Raw genomic sequence first — 20,066 nt, forward strand, 5'->3', positions numbered from 1 at the left:
TCCTGCTTGGACAGATTTTTGAAATAAGCTCTGAATACTTATTCAAAGATCCTTACAAATGTTCTAACAAAATTCTTTCTTGAGCAGCCATGCTGCATTTATTTTCCTGTGCAGTGGAATTTATTCCATGGAGACCTTTCTCTCTAGTTTGCAAGAAAGAGGTCACTTAACCACACTGGGCTGGACTCCAGCTCTTTAGAAAATCAATACAAAATCTTGCTTCATTTAACACTAATCTAGTAGGTCAGTGTCAATGGGAGGGCGGAGAGAAAGACAAGGGTGATACCTCTATATAACTCTTCTCTTAAACTTTCCATTTTCTTTAACATGCTCATCTCTCCAGATCAGCTATCTCTGAGGCTAGCATTTTGATAAGATGTATTTGTGATTTATGTGATTAGTCTATACAGCGTTGTAAAAAAAATTTGCAATCCATCAGAAAGGAAGCATTTACATTTTTTCTGATTGCATATTTACAGTATTTCACTGCTTGGGGTCTTCTTTTTCGAGTTACCGAGTTGCAGTTAGAAAAGCTTGCAGTCTGTAAATACCAGAACTTCTAATAAATGCTGTAAATATTAACCCAAACTCTGTATTTTGTCATTGGAATGGTGGAAATCTTTTACTGATGGGCACTACTTAGTAAGAGACAGCTGAGAGAGATAATTGTTGAGGCTGGTGCATCCATTTTGAGCATGGAGAAAGGAAGCAGCATTTTCCACTAAAGGGAGCTAGGCTGTACCCAGGGGTGAGGGATAGGATTCCCAGTACTGGGAGGAAAGGCATAAAATGAAATTTAAACAACTAAAAAATATCTAACCACAAATGGCTGCTCTTTTTTTTTAACCTTTATATAGTATGCACGTATGTTTCTTTTTGAACGTGACAGTCTTTATCATGCTTTAGTTAACTGCTTCAGGTTGGATTTTTTGCTTCTTAATCACTAGCTTTAAGAGTAAGAAATATTTTGGTTGATTGCAACAGACGAGTCTGTCTTTTTTTCCGAAAGAGTAAGCAATTTCAATTGTATGTTTTGACATTGTATATCAAAGAGGGAAAGAAGACAGTCACATGTTAAATGCATTTTATGTTTATGAATTGATATAGTTTTTGGACTCATTTTGATATCTTGACTAGTACACTTTTTAGTGATGCAGGAAATTTTTGCTTGTCTTGGAATACTTACAGTCCTATCTGGCAAGTGTTTCCTTGAGTCATTAATTTTCCTTAGGACTGACCCACATGGACCTGCACCGACTGCCATGAATATGGTGGGATGAGTGGAGATTCTAAGTAAAAATTATAAAGTAAAAATTAGAGAAAAATATAGAAAAATAATCTAAGTCTATTGCAGTATCTCCACTCATTCCATCATAGGTGTATGAAATGATTTGGAATGATTCCAGAGAGCAACTCCTTTTAACTACTAGTGCAAAGTTCACTTAAAAGAAGTCATCTTTGGCATGCACTTCTTAAGTGTTTTTTTTTTTTTTTTAAGAGACTGACTTTAGTGGGAGAATTTTTTCCACTGTTTCAAATGAGAAATGTAGATGAGATACAGCAATAAATTAAATATAAGTGGACCTGGGTATATATTTGTGTATGTCAAGTATAATAAATGAAGAATAGAAGGCTGATGAGGAGGATAAGATATTACATTGATTTTTGTTTCTGTAAACATGTAAAAATAAATGGGAATCAGATTTTTGTGCCATTTTGCTTTAAACTCTATGTATTAGTGGACCAATTTACAAATACCTTTCTAAGGAAAAATTCAGTATGCTTAGCACTGTACAATATACTCTATACTTTGAAACCAAAGGGATTTTTATATAGAAAGGATAACTTCCACTTTTCTACATGTCAAAAGGAGAGTCTAATTAAATAGGCAAACTGTTTACTAAATACATATTGAATGCTCTTCAATTTTTTTATTTAATGATAATATATGAAGTATTTCAGTTCTGATTAATAGATTAAAACTTTGGCCTATTCCTATGTATAAACTTTAGCACTGTATAGGTATTATTAATCAGTGTTATAAGATTAGCACATGTTTTCTGATCAGGGAGAATTAACCATTACATTTGATAAAATTAAATGTATTTTGATAGTTCTAACACATTTGGCCCTATAGTTTCAAGTGCTCAGTGAGCTTTGAAATTGAACTTAGTTATTTTCAGAAATGTCTCTTGTAAGTTCTTATTGCTCAATGAAGCTTTACCAAGTTACACTTTCTCTGACTTCTGTGACATGCAGATCTGTAATTTACTCTTTCTTGCAAAATTGAGCACTTATTATTGAATCGAATCTATGCACTTTGGAAATATTTACTTAGTGTTAATTTATTATTTAAATAATTTATATGGAAATGTGTAATAGTCTTTTTATATGAAAAGCATGGGTCTTTTTTTTTTTTTTTTTTTTTTTCCCAGAGGACTTTTTATCACTATCCATGATCGAGGACACATTGCTATAATGCTCAAGTCCTGGCCAGAGAGTATCATCAAGGTAAATTCAGTTTAATTTGCGTGACAAAGTTGACACTGGTTTGGATTAAGTTGACTATTTTGCTGAGCTTTTAATTTCAGTGATTTCTTAGCTTATTTTTAATAGAAACAATTTTGATGCAGCTACAGCTTTTAAACCTTTGTTGTGCTATTGGCATCCTTTACTGTGTTACTGATTAATTGTCCAACTACGCTGAATATTATACAGCCTAAAACAACCTGAATATTTTTGCTGCCTTTGGATTAATAGTATTCCAAATACATTACTTAATGCGCTCTCTCACAAAATATTAAATTTGCAACCAAAGCTGCTTCTCACAGACCGTGACAAAGAAATTATTGTATTATCAGATGGTTGCCACACTGAGCCTTGAAGGTAGATGCCACATTGCTGACCAACGTAATCCAGACAAGCAGTTGTGTTTGAGAAATAATCGTTGCTGTAAATAAGGATTTTCTTTTTCTGTTCTGTATATTTATATATATATATGTATATAATCTATATATATTATATAATATATATAAAAATATATATTTGTCACATATTTATATGCATTACTCTCCAGCCTGTCAAGAGGCTATAATGTCACACTGGACAGAATGGGCTCGTGGGAGATGGCACTGGTGACAGGGTGGCAGGACAGCCTGGTGCCAGCAGTCTGGCGCGTGCCTCTGCTCAGCACAACCCGCTGCCTGCCTGCAGCCCATGCGCTCCCTTGTTATGGGACCTCTTTTCTCCTCGGGCATTTGGCTGTGCAGGAGGAGAGCAGGAAAGGGCAAAGGAGAAAAGCAAAGCAAAGCATAACATCCCTCTTTCCCTTCTACTACTGGAATGGAGAGGCTATATAATGTAGCCAGCAGTGTCATTCTGCCACTGAGTAAAGACAGAGGAGCGTGCTGGCAGATGCATGCTGCAGCCAGCTGGTGCAGAGCAGTACTGGGCTGTGTGCTGTTAAGTATCTTGGACACCACATCAGTGAATAAGAGTTGGGGTCTTGGTTAGCATCAAATACACAGAGTATGGTACTAGTGATAGAGGTGTACAGATGCTGTATAAGAATAGTGAGTTTACCTGTCTTCATAAAAACGGTTTGAAATCTGCAGGTCAAAATCAGGAAGAGGGCTTTTACTGAAATTTTATTTCTTCCACAATATGATCTTGTTTTAGCTAATTTCATTAATTAGGATCTTGAAGTTTAGAATTAATTGGAATTTAGAGGTTGTGCTTATGGTGCGCAGTTCTTTTTTAAGCAATCCATATCTAATTATTATATGGAATTTTGACGTAAATACAGACTTAACTGTCCCTCAACCATTCCACCAAGTACAGAAAAGTTTTCTGTATGTGAAAAAGGTGGTTGTTGGCAGTAGCCATTGTAAACTTTTTAACAGCTTCTCCTAGGCCATAGGGTTAATTTTCAGATTCTGATCATACTTGATCTTTATTGCATTTTGAATGTGTTGTACAGTATTTCAGTCTGAGGACATCTTTTCATGGAACTTGGCAGCTTACTATTAGGGAATGCAGGTGTTTCACTTGCTCTCTGAATATTGTCCAGGTCTTTTCTTTACTAGAGTAGGTATACTTTGTGCTCTTTTTACAAAAACATTTCAGTGGCACTACATGCTTTGTTGTTGGTGGAAATGTTAAGAGTTTGACAGTTTGCCTGAAGCTAGAACAGTTGCTTTTCCTGCCCATTTCTTAGAAGAATCTTTTTTTTAGTGCAGACAGTTTTGTGGGTTTTACTGCACGCTTGTGTTACACATACTTCCTCATATGTGTAAATATGATGGAGTCCTCTAGTGAAGTATGTTATTTGCTCAAAGGAAGAAGAAATACATATTTTAGAAGGGCAAGGACCAAGTGGCTGCAGACAGCCCTGTCAAAGGCCAGCAGTAATAGGGGCCTCTGGTTCTGTTCAAAACAGTTAAGGCAAAACCCAGGAGTCCAGGGTTGTTCTTTGTTAGGCAGAAAGCAGGCAACTTGCCTTTCCCTTCCTATTCTGTTTTAATACTGTTGACAGAAAATGTAAGAGGGAACAATGCCAGTTCCCTTGTAATGTAATACTAAATACCTCTCTTGTGTATTCTTAAAAGTTCTACATCGGGTTCCCATTAACAGTGAAGCAAGGGTCTAAAATAGAGAAACAAAAACACAGTGAACTGTAATAAAGCAATTTAGGGCCTTTTTTCTATTATCAATCAATTTGTACCCATTACAGTTTTAAAAATAAAGAAGGATGGTAAGAAGATAAAATGTTTAGTACATATAAGTAGCATCTTAGCAAAGAAATAATTTTTACAGTGCTTTTATTTCTTTCTCTAGGCTATTGTGGTGACAGATGGAGAACGTATTCTGGGTCTTGGAGACCTTGGCTGTTATGGAATGGGCATCCCAGTTGGTAAACTTGCACTTTATACAGCATGCGGAGGAGTAAAACCTCAGGAGTGTCTACCAGTGATGTTGGATGTGGGAACAGATAATGAGGTAAATGCTTTTCTGAGGTGTAGTGGATATTAACTGTTTTAAGATAACTCTCTATAAAAGTTAGATTTTTAAAAGTTGTTTTCCTTTGTTACGGTACTGCCTTTGGTTAAGTGGAAATACATAAGTCTTGTGGGAAAAGTCTTACCCAATACACAGTATAAATATTCGCATCATAGTGCACAGTGTAGACATGCTTTGTAAGCCTCGAGTAGTTAAGGAAACTGTTGTCTGTGGAAAATGTGCTGCATATATCGTGAATGTTAGAATCTGGTAATGCATTTCAGAAAAAAGAGGGATATTAAAGTGAAAAGTATAATTGCAGCATTACTTCGCTATTTCTGCTATAGAGTTCTTCTGCAGTGATTTCGGATGTGATTTCTATGCCTCATTTTTGAGGAAGAATTTGAAGCTGTAGCCTGATCTGTGCTGGGAATGCACATCTATGTACTTCAGCTGAATATTGACTTCAGCTGTAGAAAGCACTGTCATGCTATGAATTTTCCCAAAATGAATTCCTAGTGCTTGAAGTAAGTCGACCTTATCCTGTATAACTTGGCTTCCCATTTGTATGAAACAGAATTTAAAGAGAGCTAGTCATTGAAAAATGGCTTTATTTCCAGGGCTCATGGGATTACTAGTTAAGAACTACTTGGCCCTTGCTTTTTTTTTTTTTTTTTTCTGAAAGAAAACTTGAATTCGTGAGACTGAATGATGTTATCCACAAACAAAATACCGTGAGTAACATTATCATGATTAGTAAACAAATGCTAGACTAAAAATGGTACAAACATTAAAATTTGTGTGATACCACATAAATGTATCAGAGCCAAATAAAAAAAAAATCATCAAAGCTAAATAAAGTACTCCTGTACCATCAAATTTACTGGGACTTCCAGATTGTTGAGCTGGGAGAGTGCATTTCCAGCCCTGCCCCAGTGGGATAATCTAGACAGTACATCATGAAAGCACTAATAAACTCAGAAATAGTCTGCCACTCTCCCTCTCTGTCCCCCCAAAATCCCCTTCTGAAAGCAGACAGACTTCCTTGTGAAACGTGACTGAGCGCTGCAGCACAGAGCACTGTCAGACACACACACGCAGACACACACATCATCAGCCCTAGAATGTTTTTATTCCTGGTTTGTGCTGCTGGACCACTTATTTCATCTATTGCTGAATGCTTCAAAGCAGTTAATTGCATCAAGCACTTCTGATATTGTAGTAGTCTTTGATTTTTGCTTCTATGCCCCAATTTCAGTATCAGTGTTATTTTTCATGGGGTATTGTTTTCTTTCAATATATCAGCTGTATAGAAATATATATACCAAAAAAGTCATTCATGTACCTGAATCTCATCTGTCATGGCACTGTCCTTGTGAATAAACAATAAGCTGAAGATGAAGGAGTTGGAAGTGTGGCATCTATTACAAGATACTTAAAAAAAACATGTAAGCTAGGGGTTGGTGATGCTCTTTGACATTCACCTTCATATCATTCAGATGCCGTTTGTTATTTCACTTCTTAATATGATTTCTTATTTTAGAACAATATGATGAACAACTTCAATTTAATCGTACAGTATTATTAGAGGCTCCATGTGTCCCCAGACAATATTGTGGTTAGAGGTGCTGGAAAGAACTGCTGCCCTTGGCCTGCTTTTCATTCCTGGCCAAGAGTTTATTGAGCTCAGATGTTCGCACACAGCCTACAGCCTAAAAGTCCCAGGTAAACTTTCTGGTACAAGAGACCTTAAACTTAAGTTTGAATGAGTAGGGGGCTCAGTAAAGAGTGTGTTTTTTTTTTTTTTTTTTTTTTTTCCTCTGTTGTAGCAGATACAAGAAATTATAATAGTGTAAGGATCAGTGCTGTTTATGTTCATTTGGGTTTTTGCAGGGGTGAGGTGAAATCAAGAGCATGTGAGAAATCAAGGCTCTGAATCACAGCTGCGTTGTGGTCTGCTCCAGAGACAGCACAGTTGCACTTTCAGGGTCGTGCTGAACTGCACGTGAACAAGTAGATGGTTCATTTGCTTTTTACAGTGGGAATTGAGTCCTCATATATTTAAGCATTTATCCTAGGGGAGCTGTAACTGGGAATGAGATCTCTGAATTATGTTATTAATGGGTTGGGCTCTATTGCTGTACCACTTGACTGGACAGACTGCAATGTGTCTACTAATATTCTGTGTTTAAGTGAAGCTTGGGAGTAGTTCTCTGGCAGCTGTAGTGAGTTTGTTATGGATAGTGGGGCACTAGCTCCCTTTTCTTCTCCCCTCTCCCACCCTCCCTCTTCTCCAGCAGCACATTCCTGCTGCCTGCCTTGTACTTGTGCTTGTGAGAGCAGGTGGTGAGCCACTTCAAAGAACTGAAATGGCTAAAACCTGGTCACTTTTTTTTTTTGCTGGCAAAGCTGGTTATATTAGGTCAAGCTGCTGTGGAATTTTGCACTGCAATTCCTTAAACTAAAACCTAAACATTTTGACAAATGACTATTTTAATGCTATATTTTCTTGTTCAGGCAGGGGTTTTTCATATTAAGACACAATAGAAATCACTCTCATAACATGAGCACATGCAATAATTTTGCTAAACATATTTTTTGAAATGTGCAGATGTTTTCCATTTAGATTAGTTCCTTTTCCCTTTCTGTGAGGGCCTCAATGACTGCTTTAAAATCAGTTTTAAAATATGTGTTTTGGCAGCTATAATGTTGTGCACAACTTGCAAATTCTCCAGAATGATTAAATCTTACTGTAAAGCAGATTGCAGGAAAAACTTCACAAATTCTCATCCTGTATTGCTTTGTTATGTTCAGAGTCTGAAACAAAAACTCTGAGCAGCTATTCACACAATTTCTGGCAAGTATTAAATGCTTCAATGCTGTTAGTTTTAGCAAAGGTATTTTTAGTTGTGGTATTATCTGTTGCTCATAAAGCCAAGGAATGAGTAGAGAAACAAATAAAGCATTTTAATACAATTGTCTAGATAATAAGCAAGAGAAATGGAATTTGGTTCCTTAATGAGTAAAAATTGACCTAGTGGAAAGACTTACGCGACTGAACTAGTAAATTACTCAATATAATCAATGCTGGAATGAGTGAGTGTCCAAAAGGAGAGGTGCTGGCCACTTCCAAAAATAATATGCCTGTTTTGTAAGTCATAGACAAATTGTAGGCAAGTAATCTTAACTATTTTTATCCAAAGCATTTAAAACATTATTATATATATAAAACATTATATGGAGAATTACTAGATAATTATATGAAGTATTTCAGATGATGAAAATCTCAGTAAAAACTATGGCTTACCCAATAGCTGTGTATTTGTTGGGTCTATGGAAAGGGCTTCCTTCTCAGGTGGGATTTCAGTCCAAACAAAGTGCACTCATGGGCTGATCTCAGCAATGATGCAAAGTTATTGTTGGAAATCCTGAGGTGACTTAAGTTCTAGATTCTGGATGTTCATATGGTGTTGAACTGTATGTTAATCTCCTTGCAACGGTTAAAGAAAGTGATTAGAGAAAAACAGAAGAATGTTGTCAAAGTACAAGAAATTATTAATTAGATTGATTAATGCAGACCTACCTGAAACACATGATCTCAGTGCTGTAAATTTTAAATAAACATTTAATTAATAAAACCTTATTAAAATAACAGGCTTTTTATTTTAAATAAGCCCTGGTTGCTGTAGTTTGACATAAAGCTTGGGTAAAATATTGGAATGGCTAGTTGTCACAAAAGGTTTGACTGATCAAAACTGAGGGTAAAATAGCTATTACTGATTAGCATGGACTTATTAAGAAAAGATTTGAAATCATACTATTCATTTTTAAAAAATTAGACCAACAAAAAATGAACTAGGCTTGTGTTAAATAGTTACAACACTACGTAAGATATGTATCTGTATGAGGAATAATAAAATAGTTGCAGTGTTACTATATTTCAGAGGTTTTTTTTCAGCTCAATTAATCAGGAGGAATTCTGATTCAAGACTGACAGCTTGTGTTACATAGAAGTCAAATTAGTGGTGAAAGGGTTTCTTCTGATCATAAAATCAGAATTAGCTGAGAAATCAGAAAGCTTTTCTTTTTTGGTGAGTATCTTGCATAAGAAATGATATAAAAGTTATGGGTTGACAGCAATCCTGTGCTCGTTGGTCTGATTGCGTGTGTAATACCAGGCAATAGCCAGTCATGGGAGCTCTTCAAAGACTAATTTTGTATTATTATCTGAACAAACCATTCAACCTAAACTTCAGTTTAGGTAGAAAGCATCCGCTATTTTAAGTGGGAGGAGGTCACTTTCTCAACGCACAGAAGTCGAGAAAGCTGACGTTGTAAGAACTTTCTGCATAGGAATTTTTTTGCAGCAGAAGGCATCTCAGTGTCCTGGAATCAGCTTTCTACTGGGGTAGCAGGACCATAGGTGCTCAGGCTGGCGCAGGTGTCCAAAGCCACTGACGTTGCTTCCTCGCTAGCTTCAAAGCGCCTGGAGACAGACTTTCTCTCGCAGCAGACAGATGCAGCAAAAGAAATAGCTGGCTGGTCACATATATATGCTGTTAATGTATGGATTAATCCCAAATGTCAATTCACTGTTTGCAAATGTATATCTGAAGGCATTCCTTTAGTCATACTACTGCAAATTTAAACATTAAACTCTCTATGTATGAAAGAGAAACAGTAGGCAGCTGCTGCTCCTGCATCTGCCCCATTTCAGGGACTTTAAGAAACTATGAGCTGTTACTTTCTCTTCTGAACGTTTTCCTGCATTTTTGCATTGGAATATTTTTTCCTGAACATGCTAACAAATATTTAAATGCAGGAATGTGGCAGTTCTCGCAGCTGCCCTCAGTAGGTCAGTGAGCATTAGCGGGCTGGCGGGTCGGGCTTCTGGAGGAACGACAGGCATCGCTGTCAGGAGGCTGAACCCAGAGAAGCTGAGAGGCAAATTCAAGCCCGATTCTTCAACTTTGTTCTATAGGTAACTTTCTGCATCTCTACGAGTTACTGCCAAATGTCATAACAGATAGGGCCAGCTTTTCAAGATTCATGTTCTTGCAGGAAAATCTATTTATGAATATGGAAATGGAAACTGTTGATAAAACATAGAGACAAACCTACTTTCATAATTTGTGTCCCAGCCAGAACAGAAACTTGGGCAGAAAAAAGCTGAATATAGGGAAGCACTGTGGTTTTTAATCTCGGTTACTTATCAAAGAAAATATGTAAACATATCAAACAAATCGTGTACATTGTGTACAGCTGTAGGGATTTCTCACGAAAAGATAGCCACAGTTGGCATTCATATGTAAATCGGTTGCATTTTCAGACTGTTATTTGTTTAGCAGTTCTATTTTAGAAAAGTTAACAATTTAAAAAGGTGATACTCCTTTTGCTTTACCATTGAGTTATGGTTGTTGAACTAGAACAACACTTCAGTGATAGTTTCACTGTAAAATAATAATAGTATTGCCTGAATTCTGCATATAGAAATTGCTCCTGTCATATAGAAAGGAGCTAGTTTTGTAGCTGGTACGTATGTGGGAATTTCATTTCTACTTTATGCTCTCCAGTGTCTTCCCATTTCTGAAATACAAATATCATTGTGTGAGATAAGCTTGTCATTTAGCTATGTTAAAATGTCACCTGTCAAATTAACCCGGTTAACTAAGATGGACTGATTTCCACAAGACACTGTCCAAACACAAAGTCTAGGCAGGGTGCTCCGAGGTAATGCTATGGCCCAATGATGCTAAACCTTGATGTTAAAATTTGTTAAACTTTTGGGGAGTCAATCTTCTGTGGGGTTTTCTTGTGGTTCAGCTGCTATCCATGCTATTCTGATATTTTTTTTATTATTTTTTTTTTTTTTTTGCACTGTCTTTCACAAATTTAGTGCTGTTTTACAAATGGAGTCTTTTTTTCGCCTTGGATCTTGCTGCTAGATCCTTCCCTGCTAGTATGCTGCCAGCACTTTAACAAATGAGAAAATACATGAATATTCCTCTTTCCTCCCCTTTCCTCCCTTCCAATTGGCCAGAAAATATTGCGGTAGGATGTGACTTTTCCTAGGGTCAATTTCATGAGTCATTTTGGCACTTCCTTTTTTCTTGTTTCCCTTTTCTGTTCAGCTTTCAGAAGTACTGAAAAGGAAAGTCACCTCTGAATTATAGTGTTGTCTAGCCCATTGTGCGCAAGCAGCAAATATTTTTTAATTTGCAAGAATTAGTAGTCTCCTTTTAAATCTATTCAGGTGTTTGAAGTGATACATTGTGGGTGCAGTTGAGTGGGGAACAGGCAAATGCAATCTGTGTTTATAGATGCATCGTTTTCTAAACGGGGGGTATTTTGGTATTGTGGAAAAGATGCAGAGTATAATTAGACGTGTAACTGTCTAACAGCTAAAGGGAGGGGAAAAATAAGGAGCAAAAGGAACCTTTTCAAGTCTAGATTTTATAGTCAGTGGAGGGGAAAAGAGGCAAGATATGGGCGTATCTGGCATTTCCTCAAAATGCAGGAAGGGACGTTGGATGTTACTGGTGGTTCTGAACTTGTCCTTCTAACTGTGATTTTAGTGGAGGAGAAGCCTACCACAGTTAAGGAGTTGTGATCAACAGTGACAGGAAACTTAAAAGGGAACAACACACTAACATATGGAGCCTGTCTGTTTCAGTGCAGACTATTTCTCTTTCCAGCATGTTACAGAGATTCCACTTAAATAGTTCCACATAAAATAAATATGACATCGCCCATCACTCGTAAACATGCTTCATTTGTAGAACAGGGATGCTCGAAACTGTGAACATCCATATTACACTTGAGAATCTAAAGAAAATTTTGGGGAAGGATGGTTGGTACCAGACCCATTTCCCCCGTGATTGCCAGGACCTTTGAATGATTTGCTTGAGTTGATCACTACTACTTGACAGCTGATCTTTTTTGTAGGTTTTTTGAGAGCTTTTCCTTTCTTGCTCTTTAATATTCCTGTAATGTATAATTACAATATAGTATGTTCAGAAACAATCACGACTTTAAAGTTTTGAAAGTTATTTTGCTTAAGTTTTTTAACTCAGAAGTGTCAAGAACTTCTAGATTTACCATCTCAATATATTTTCTGCTGGTTTGTTATTGACACACGTAGAGCTCAAACAGTCTTTTAACTAAGTTACAGCTTGCTTTTTTTTTTATCCAAAAATATTATTTTATGTTAGTCTCTTCAGTCTCAACTTCAGAGCCTTGTAATATAGCCAGGTTGGTTTGTCAGTAAAGCACATTGAAAGTAATAAAACAGATGAGGAAGAGTAAATGAAATCTTTCTGAATCCACAGACAAGCAATTATTTTAAGTAAGACTTCTTTAAATGCAACTTGAAATAAATCAAGAAGGAAAGATATATGTTGTGGTCTCATGGTGTATATCTAAATCAGTAACTTCACAAGGTTGCCGTCCTCTTGGGAGAAAATACTGATCAAAATTTTAAAATATTATCTGAACTAGAACATAGCTTATAGAGGTCTTTACACATGCTATTAGAGATGTAGTTCTTTTTAAATAAGTGTAAAATAGTGAAGAAAAGTATTTACTATATATCATGAAGTATCCATTCTTTAACTTAAGAGTTCAGTTGCTGTCAGAAATGCCCCAGGCACTTGTTAATAATTTTTAGGAGGCATATTCAGCGAAGGACATAGTTAATCGTGCAGCCTTATAGTATACATACTGGAAAGGTAATTCATGAAAAACTGAAGGAATGCATGTGTATTAACTCTAAATATTCACTGGAGTGGAATTTTTAGTTAAATTACAGTATAGTTTTAGCTAGATACTAGTTTTTCGTCTGTTTGTACATTGAAAGCGTATCATTTGTAAATACCAATGGTCCTCAGATCTTCTTCAAGCTTTTTTACGTATAATTTTCTTTATATTTTCTTCAAGTGTATTAAAAATTTAGTGTTGTCCATTGTAAGCCATAGTTTATCACTGTGTTTTCAATCTCATCAGTATTCTCATATCATGAATAGCTTTCTGTTTGCTTTGGACAGGATATAATTACTTCACAGGATATAATAGGCTTTATTTTTTTATTTTTTATTAAGTTAAAGGTGTTTTTTTGTCCTTCTGTTACAAACCACTATGAACTTGAGCACAATCTGCATGTTCTCAAAGCATTCACGTGTATAGGGAATTCTGAAAACAGCAATAAATTCTGATAGACCATTTTGGGTTTTTACTTTATTTAGTGGTAGGATTATCATTTAAATACCAAACTTGATTCTAAAACTTTTTTAGGTGTCTCATGGCTCACTTTTTTTTTCTCTGTAGATCAGACTTTTTAGCTGCTGTGTTCCTAAGAAGCCTTGTAGCTTCCTTCTTGCTGAGCTGGTGAGATACCATGGGCTATGCACACTGGCATGGAGCCTTACAAATAGATTACAATACTGGTTGAGTGGAAGTATGAAAACATTTCACAATTGATGGCATTTAACACTGGTTACAGTTTTACCTCAGGTTTTATTTGGAATTTTAATGTTTCGAAATACATTTTTTTTTGTCAACTTGAGTAAGAAAAAAACCCTGCACATATCTCCATCAGAATTTCAGGATATTCCCTCATTTTCAGTGGATGAGTAGAGCTGTGTGATGGCATTTTGTTGACTATTACTGAATTGGTTAATTCATATGTACACATATAATAAGGTATTGGTTAATATTGAAATTCTCGCCATAATGGTGGTGGTAGATACTGTTAAATGAATACTTATGTAAGTTCTTATCCTGTAGCATCTTAGAATTTTCATTCTGTGTTTTCTTATATGGATTGAGTTTTTGTGACTTTATTTAGAATACAGATAAGGAAGAAGTTTTTTTTTTTTAAAGTGTAATTTTTCTGAATTTTGTGGGGGTAATAAGCCTTGAATTTCTATATATCTAACCAGTTTATTCTAATAAAGAGCTTATTACTACTACGAATAAAGAATAAGAACAATAAGAATTTCCAGAGACCTCTCTGATTAACTTCTCAGTCAAAACTCCTATTCATATTTGGTTCTATTATATTGCTTCCCAGTATATTCAGTATTTCTTGAATGCCTTACTGTCTACAACATGATGAGAGGAGAACAGAAATAATACTGAATTCTGTTACATTTCTTTTTTTTTTTTTTTTTTTTTTTTAACTTCAATAGTTGTAGTAAATGCTAGTTGTTCCCATCTCAGTCTAACCATACATGGATATTTGGACTTTATATTCATTTATGTGGAAGTGTTTCATGTTAAGACAGATGTGTCCATTAAATCATACATAGAGTTAATATATCCTGGATGTTAGAAAATTCCATGTTTTCACAGGGCCATGTCTTCTACAGATATGGTAAATTGTCACTGCATACATAGTTTTTTTGCACAAACTATTTCATATTTTAGAATACTGTGTTTTATTTGGAAACCACATTTCCTATTTTAATCTTATTAAAATGTGTCAGTCTGCATCTGACTTTTGTCTGTTTCTTTTTCCTTCATATGTTTCTTTACTTTGTGCCCAGATATATTCTGGGAGCTCTACTCAGTTTTCACAGACTGTCTTTTTACTGCAAACGTATCCAATATGATGTGTGCAACACGCTGGCTACAAGATGCATCAATGCTCATGGAGAGTAACACATATTAATTGCAAAGAAACAAAACAAAACAAAACAAAAAAAAAAAAAACAAACAAAAAAAAAACTAATCCCCCCTGCAAAAGCTTGTTAGCTGACCAGTTGCTTTCCTTAGTCTTACGAAAGGAAAATATCTCAATCTTCACTCTTGGCTTTTTTCCCTGAGCCATAAGACCTGGGAGTCCTGCTGAGCTGGAGCTCTCGACTTTGAGGGAAGGCTAAGGAAAACGATTTTATCAGTCAAAGATATCTGTTAGCCTTAAAAATACATCCAGTAACATACAAAGAGATTTTGTTGAAAGAAACCAGAGATGAATTTTCTGATTGTGTATTGAGTGCATATTTTGCACAATTACATTCATTGTGCTTAATAGTGAACGTCTGCTATAATTCAGAATTCACTTCCACAATTAAAAATATAAGAAAAACAAAAGTTTTTTTCCTGAATACTCAAAATAAATTTCCAAATATATCCTCAAAGCTATGAACAGCTTTAGTCAGGAAGATTTTTAACCCTCTGTGGCCTAGGTGACTGAAAAATGAACCTTGCCTTGAGTGACTGCAGCGTGTCATTGAGCTGACTCGGTAGCATTCCCAGGAAGGAACCCAGAGAGTCAGGATTTTCCCAAGATACTGAAGTTTTCAGTGTATTTCAGTCTTTAAAAGACTACCTTTTGAAAAATCTTTGGTTTTGTCTTCTATTTTGCCCATAGTGTTCTACAATTCAGCTTGATTTAATTTCTGCTATACTTTCTGCCTAGTTATATATTTCCTTAATTATATTATGCCTTTTAATCCATCATCCTATAGAAAACTCTTTATATAAATGATTTGTGCTTCTTAATGCATGCATTCTGCTGATTGTGTATTAAAAGAGCTAAAATACAAAACATTGCCACTCCTTTTATGAAATAATTCTGTACAAAGGGGAACAGCATTTCCTCACCATATTTAGAGCTGTTAACTGTTTTGACTTACTTACCGATGTAGATGATCATGTGTTATTCTTTGATATGATATTTCCAGAGGAATGTATTACATTACTTCCCTTGTTTTCATTTAGATACTTTTCTCATGTTTCTTTAGGCAGAACTCAGTCACTATGGGTATCGGCAGATTTACTGATAACACTTGAGCATAAATAGGCTTGGGTTTAAAACATTTCTTTAAATATTTTTCTCTATTTCGTCATACGTACACTGACTTTTTTGTTTAGTTGAGTATTTGTGGGCTTTTTAAAAATAAATTTGAAAGATATTATTTATATCGTTACTACTGTAATGCTTGTCTCCTTTTGTCTTGATATGGGGTTGAAAGTGTCTTAATACATAAAATACATTTTATTTCAGTAGCAAAATACTTACTGTCCTTTTCTAAATAAAAAAAAATAGCGACAGCACAAAATCTTGATGATGATAGTTACCAGGGTTTACTGTTGTTGTCATACAACAAAATAATGTTGCAATGTTTAAAACCCATCCAATTGTTTTAATAGAATTATCCAGATAAAAGGAGATTTTCAAGTTTATCTCTTTTTAATGTATATGTTGTTTAAAATATTAATGTATAATTGTTTATTTCAGAGCCCAGACTAATCTCTACCATTCACTATATTGCCTCTATTTGAAGTCCTCTTATATTTTCATTAAAAAAAAATAAAAAAAAAAAAAAAAAAGGAGAGCAGTATTTGCAGTTAGTCTGCTTGTAACCAGGCAGCCTTCCCATGCTGGCTACTGGTGCCTAAACTAGACTTCTCTAATAAAGCCACATAAGTGTAGTATTTTTGCCTGTTTTCTTTTTTTCTTTCCCGTATCTAAGATTCCACGGAACAGACACTTATGATCTTGGGTTTAAAAGGTAAGTCTTGAGAATTTGAGGCTTCATCGCCAGAATCAGTGAGCATCTAATGACTGAAAAAGAGACTTAAAGTTCAAGATCCATCTGAACCTGGGTTTATCATCCTAGGCTAATTTTATGAAGAGGAATAGACACTTGTTCTTGCAGAGTAGCTGCCTCTAATTAGTCAGATGAATTGTACCTTAAAACTACCTTGTACCTTAAAACTACCTAGTTTTGTCCATGGTTTATAAAAAGGAGCTTGGACTAGCTTAGATGTTGAAATAGCCAGCATAGGTTCTTAAGTTAGAGAACATCAATCTCCTCCTTGGTCTGCATTTCATTTTTCTCTCTCTACATTGAACATGCTGTTGTGTTTCTCAGAAGGGTTTTACAGAGATTAAAACTTGTTTTTGGACATATGTCAACCTCTTACTGAACAAATCTTTGTATCTTTGAGGAATATCATTCTTCTATTTAGTGTGTGAGAAGATCTCAGCAATTGTCTGCTACTTTTGATCTATTGTCATCCCTTAAATGTTGCCATTTTGGCTAGGGATATATGGTATTCTTTTTCTGAGGCTTCTATTTATTTTTATGAAATAAGCTATTTATGAATATTTCTCTTGTGACATACTCTATTTTGTTAGACCATGGAAAACATGATGAAGCCAGATGGTATTGCAAATTGGCATATTTACCAAACAGGCTATTTGGAATGACTTTATAGGACCAGAGAAGAAGTTTAGCAGGGGAGGACTTCAGCAGACAGAATATAAATGGTGACACTGGATTTAAATCTCAGTTTCATTTCATATTAAAAATAATGAGCTGTATGGGATATTACCAGGAATTCTGTCAGTCTGTTTCATTTCTTTTTACTTCACTTTCCAAAGAAAGGGACATATAAAAGAGGGCAAAAATGAATACCTTGAAAAGCTTGTTTTGGATAGTATGCATAAATATCCATAGACCAAACTGATGGCAGGCTTTAATTCAAGATACATCAGACCTTTGCAATCCATCGTATTTAGAAGACAGCAATAAATGGTCTTTGTTTGGGTTGGCTTCCATTCTTTCTGAAATAGTAGCTGCTAGCTCTCTGCCTCTTCAGCAGTTTGACAGGCAATGCAGAAGACAAGAGAGGGAATGAGCCACAAATATACTTATTATTACAAAATGTAGGATAAGAGACATTATTTGTGCCTCCATGGAAACATGCCTCCTGTCTGGGACAGAATGTGTCACTGGTGGAGTGAACGGGTGCTCTGACGAAAGCTGGCCCGTGCACTAGGAGAGCCACTTTGTGCACAAGAACCATTTTCCCCTTTTTTCCCAGGTTTTAGGACAGATACCTCGTCAACAGCTGAGATGCCAGCGCTGAAAGAATATCCCCAGGCTTGGTTAATAATCACCAGAGTCAGTCAAAGGAGCATAACTGGTGTGACTCATTTCTGCAGCAAGAGGCCCAACTGCTTTGGCTCTAGTAGAGAAAATGACTGAGTGTCAGCACAGGAAATGATGGCAGGGTCAAAGAAATTTTGGTGGAGGACCACATGGGAATAGTTTGTGGAAGTGAATGACACAATTAGTTGTATGTTTAATAGATCTGAGAAGAAGAGGTCCCAACTAGTCATGGATATTTATAGTTCCATGTGAATGGAAAAAAAACCAAAAATATTAGAACTATTGGTTTGGAAACCAGATGCACTGATAACATGAAATCACATTTTTATCTTTTTTAGATTTTTATAGTTTTATAAAGACTGTATCTACTGATACATTAAAATTCTGTTTAATTAACTGATGTGATGCAGTTTTTAAGGAGAGACTGGAAGTTAAGCTTTAAACACAGGAGGAAGGTACTCAGGATGCACCTTGTGTACTATCACTATGAAAAATGATACAATATTAGCAAAATCCTTTTTATTGATTAATAGAGTTTTAAAAATGAGTGAACTCTTTAAGGCTATTTCTTTCAAGTTTATGTTATCATCTAGAAAATGAAGTAAAATTATTAAGATGGTATTCTTTTGAATATTATTATCTAATAGCAAAACTTCACTGATGTCCTCTTATGAAAGGACAAGTCTCTGCTCTTCTCTGATGTAAAAAAAATTTTTTTAAACTTTTTCTCCTAGTTTAGAAAACTGGAGGTAACTCTTTGTATTTAAGTATTTCAGCTGCCTGTCTTGAAAACAAAAAGAAATGTGGAAATATAAGTGGATGAAAATGAAAGGAGTGATGCGAATTTGTTGCTTTTTAAAAACAGTGCAGGAAAGTTTGATTTATTCAAAGTGATTGAATGACCTCAAGCAGCTGTCTCTTGCCATAACTCTCTTGTTTAAGCTAAGAAGGTAATTTATTAAGGTGGATACACTTTGAAGGAAAAAGTAAAAGGAAAATATCTCCAATTTCTATGTCTAAAAAGTGTCACTGAGGCTAGACTTGTTCATAAGCCAGTAGTTCTTCAGATCACTTATTTTCTGTTTCATAAATATAGGTAGTCTTTTGGCTCTTCATAAATACTATTGTTGGAATTGCCTTTTGTGATTTATTATAAGCCCATACTGCTGGACCCACAAGTGCATGTACTAGTTCTTTCAGCATTTTGGGGTGGATATTTGCCTCTTCCTGCTCGTTTTTCAGAGTAGTAGACTATGAGTTTTGATTCTCTCTTGGTTGTGGTAAAATATTTCTATATTTCTATTGCTCATTGCTGTTATCTATCATATGTATTTTGAATTGTAGCATTGTGGGTATTGTTAAATGCTTCTTGGTGTGTCACAGGACATGCAAATTCAGATTTTAGCCAGTTTCTGGAGCTTGTGGAGAAGAAATGATAGTTATTAAAGATACGGGGCCTATTCAAGGTCAGTTCTGCTGAGCTTAATTTAGTCTGAGCCTTTTCTGGGATGCAATAAAAGCTTTTATGGAAAGTGAATGACTGTTTTTAGGAGATTTCTTGTTATGTGGTCTGATAATTATATGAATAGAATACAAGACACTTTCAGACTTAGTCCATTCTGCCTATTATTTGCAGATTAAAATATTAATGATTGCATGTGGCAATACTCTGCAAAAGTCCTAAACAGCGTTGAATTCTTCAGGTCTATTTTCTCAGTAGACAAATGATTAAGTTTTTCAAGAAATGCCACTGGCATGCAGACAACCATTTGTTTTCAGTTTGACTGTATAAAAGAATTATACATCCTAAAATTGCGTCTGATGAAATGGTGCTCTGAGACCACAGTTCTGAGCATGTTCCAAATTCAAACTCAGATTACAGGCATTTGTGGAATTGGCATCACCCCTATTTCTGCATACAGATATTAACATTAGGAGAGGTCTCCAAGACTATTAAACATAATGCAGTGTATTTATCTTGCTGATTATTTATTTTTCCTAAGATAACCAATGCAATAGGCCTCTCTGATCTCCTTACTAATGCTGCTAGATCATTTTGGAGGCTTGTCATAGGAAGACTCTTAGCTTGAATTAATGCAGCAGTTCTACTTTAGATGTTGTTTTGATGCTATTTTGGTACAAACCAACTTGTAACCTCTTAAAATGGAG

At 35.4% G+C, this 20,066-nt stretch overlaps 1 protein-coding gene across 1 annotated transcript in view; it reads left to right on the plus strand.

Moving 5' to 3' along the window:
• Window positions 1-20,066, plus strand: part of ME1 (malic enzyme 1) — a 194,337-nt gene that overhangs the window by 80,832 nt on the left and 93,439 nt on the right. Inside the window, exons 4-5 of the mRNA XM_062571048.1 lie at window positions 2,436-2,511; window positions 4,837-4,998. Of these exons, the coding sequence (XP_062427032.1) occupies window positions 2,436-2,511; window positions 4,837-4,998 (238 nt within the window). The remainder of the gene's footprint in view (window positions 1-2,435; window positions 2,512-4,836; window positions 4,999-20,066) is intronic.

This window comes from Rhea pennata, chromosome 3, assembly GCF_028389875.1.
Source record: "Rhea pennata isolate bPtePen1 chromosome 3, bPtePen1.pri, whole genome shotgun sequence".
Taxonomy (NCBI): Eukaryota; Metazoa; Chordata; class Aves; order Rheiformes; family Rheidae; genus Rhea; species Rhea pennata.